This window comes from Triticum aestivum, unplaced genomic scaffold (genome assembly GCF_018294505.1).
Source record: "Triticum aestivum cultivar Chinese Spring unplaced genomic scaffold, IWGSC CS RefSeq v2.1 scaffold70699, whole genome shotgun sequence".
NCBI lineage: Eukaryota > Viridiplantae > Streptophyta > Magnoliopsida > Poales > Poaceae > Triticum > Triticum aestivum.
This window is the reverse complement of record NW_025236176.1, coordinates 1-3,081: the sequence shown is the minus strand read 5'-3', so window position 1 is coordinate 3,081 and position 3,081 is coordinate 1. Positions and strand designations below refer to the sequence as shown.

Genomic DNA, 3,081 nt, shown 5'->3' with positions numbered 1-3,081 from the left:
GGCATTTTTGCTAGTACGACAAAAATATGTTTTATCATGAATCTAATGCTACTAATTTGATGGCATAAATGTTAGTCTATTACTATATAAATACGGTCTAACGTAAAAAATTGACTTTTCAACAAAGTTGGAAGTACATTTTTTCAAGGACGGAAGGGTACCCCTTGTATGCCCGCGGATACATGCATACAGTGTCGGAGGACGTTCGGACATCCTCATTTTCTCCCGACATATTGATTTGGTTTGGGAATTTGCAAATGTTTGCATACATGCACTTCTTTTAGAACCGTTTGCACACATGCATATGAGAGAGAGTGAGTGGGCCGGATTTGATGTACGGGTTATATGGTCACATTCGGACATCCCCATTTCCTCCTCACATATTGATTTCTAGCCGGATCTGATGTATATGTTGTATGGTCACATTCGGACACCCCCATTTCCTCCTCACATATGAACTGTGTCCGGACAAAGAGGAAGGTTTTCAGAATCTCGATTGGTTAGGCTTTTTTTTCCTCTTTCCTGTCCGGGCTGTCCGCTCAGACATATGAAGAGTGCCTTGGTTGGATGGAGATGCTCTTATAGATGTGCGTAATGATGCTACTTCTCGTCCCCCGTCCTGATAATCATGATGTTTCCTTTCTATGACACCAAGTCAGGACCTTCCCGTGCTAGTCTCTGTGATTTCTAAACGGCATGATAATTTTGCACACGCTTACACAAGATATAATTTTAGATAGGTTTTATTGCAGCAAGGAACACTGATTCAAGTTTGCAGACCATACGGCAAGTTCTGCGACACTAAAGACGCTTATCCATGGAACAGAACATGACGAACAACAACAATCCATGTAAACACAACAACAACAACAATCCGTTCGGTAAATAGAATCGAGAATAGTCCTCCATGGCCTCAGGTGCAGCTTTCACCTCTCTTTAACCTGCTCCTAAGGCCTTCTCCAAACACCCACTTGATTTAAATTATAATGAACGCACTATGCTCGACTCACATTTTCTTGGGGTCCGAGCTTTCATTTTGGTAGCCTTGAAGAATTGTGCCGCAGACATTCATGGTGCGGGCATCTAATAGACTGTGGTTCCAGAGTTTAATCATAAGGAAACGCCAGCTCCTGTTCACCCAGCGAGAAATTGCAAGTCAAATAAACACCAAACAAAAAGGTGCCTTGCTAGGCGTTACAGATGATCACAAGCAGATACTACTCCCTCCGTCCCAAAATATAAGAGTGTTTTTCGACGCTAGTGTAGTGTAGTGTCAAAAACACTTATATTACCGGACAGAGGGAGTAGTTGACATCGATAGAACTATAGCTCAGCAACTTACCATAGTAGAGGAGGATTCTGTACAAGATGTTTTCCATGAAGCCGGGAGAATGCCTCACAGGCCCAAGGAATATGACCATCAGCTAGCACCCTGTAATTTAGCAATTCAGTACGAGAAATGGACATCGAGGGTTCCGTGGGTATCACTAGACCAAAATTTGTACCGCATAGGATGAACACAACTTGTCAAAACAAAGTTGTGATATCCTCTGCAGGAAAAAATATCATAGATGGTGGATACACATAGTCGAATCAAACTCAAACGAACATATTTTGTTCTGAAGGCAACAACAGAAAAAACGGAATGAAAACTTTCAATGGAGTATCATGTCGTATGAAAAAGTTCAAAAAAGAAGCATATATAGAAATAACCCATGCCCAACACGCAACAAACAGCCTTCCGACAATCATCAAAATGAGAATGACTGGAGAACAATGCATTCTGTGCAAGACGAAGACAAAATGGTACCCCCTTCTCACTGGAAACACCCCCAGCTTAACGCATCACAAAACACCTTTTAAAACAATATAAAATGATGAGGACTTGGTACTCGAAGAATTTTCATATCCAAAATTTCACAACAACTAAAATCATAAAAAAGAGATTTCCAATTAAGGAAGAACGCAAAAATAGTCCTGACCTTTGTTTCCGAACAAATGAATTCCACATATGCATAATAAGTTTCTCATGGTCTGTGACGTCAACAAAATCCTCAAGCATCTGCAACACAGAAATGTAATAACTTAAAAGGGGGAATAGTAGAAATAAATTTTTAGACAGAGACTGACTTGAGCTCACGTGCAGGCAACAGCATGAATATAAATTTTATGTTTCCGAACAAAGACGATGAAAAAAATATGACTGTATCTGACCCGTTTATCTTCAAAATCGGCGATGTCATCATCAACTTCATCTTCACTATCACGGTCCGAGAAAACTTGTTCCAGTGCCATTGGCTACAAGAAACGTAGTGAATTCGGGTCAAAGAAAAAAGAAACGTAGTAAATGCAGTCAAGCTAGATTTCAAATGTAGAAAAATAAACTGTAGATAATCCAAAGTCCAAGGTCATAATAACAAATAAATAGTATATAATACGTAAAATCCAATAAACAAAATATAATTAGGGGCAGTGCAATAACCAAACGATGAGCATCTGCATTAAAAGCAAGACAACGAAGACTGACGTACAGCCAAGCCCAACCATATAGTCTGACACTCAAACCAGACATCACGCTAGCAAGACTGGCAGTCTGGTATTTGTGTAAAATAAACACGCAAGCTCTTCCAGATCACCATATTTTATTTCAAGAGAAGCTAATCGTGAATGGAGAAGAGTATTACTACACACCAACCTCTGAGGAGAAAGAACCTAACATTTTAGACCTCGGCTATAAATCAGCATCAAATTCAAATGCTAAGTTAGAGGTTGAACTGATTATTCCCCCGTACAAAATAACTAAAGACCAGGCACCCAGAAAACAAAATGTGGATACAAAATCCTAAGGCTAAACAAGAATTATGGAACTATCAACTATGCAAACAGGCAACAGAAATAGAACAATAAAGTTTAAAGAACATAGAACAATACAATGAGAGGGTTTTTATTTTCCACACACCTGTGCCCTGTGAGAATGGAAAAACTGACATTTCTGCAGGAGTTGCCGGCTGCCAGACAGTATACAAAATAAAACAGTTAGTTTAACTTAACATTTTAAATCTTACAATGCATAATGTGATA

General features: G+C 39.3%; 1 protein-coding gene across 1 annotated transcript; it reads right to left on the bottom strand.

The window, feature by feature from the left end:
* Nucleotides 1-727: 727 nt before the first annotated feature.
* On the bottom strand, nucleotides 728-3,040 carry LOC123176412 (polycomb group protein EMF2B-like; the record flags this gene model as incomplete). Its single annotated transcript, XM_044590620.1, has 5 exons — nucleotides 728-1,130; nucleotides 1,343-1,432; nucleotides 1,983-2,062; nucleotides 2,215-2,298; nucleotides 2,960-3,040. Coding segments are annotated over 5 exons (459 nt in total), but the record flags the coding sequence as incomplete, so codon positions are not given.
* Between the last annotated feature and the right edge of the window lie 41 nt (nucleotides 3,041-3,081).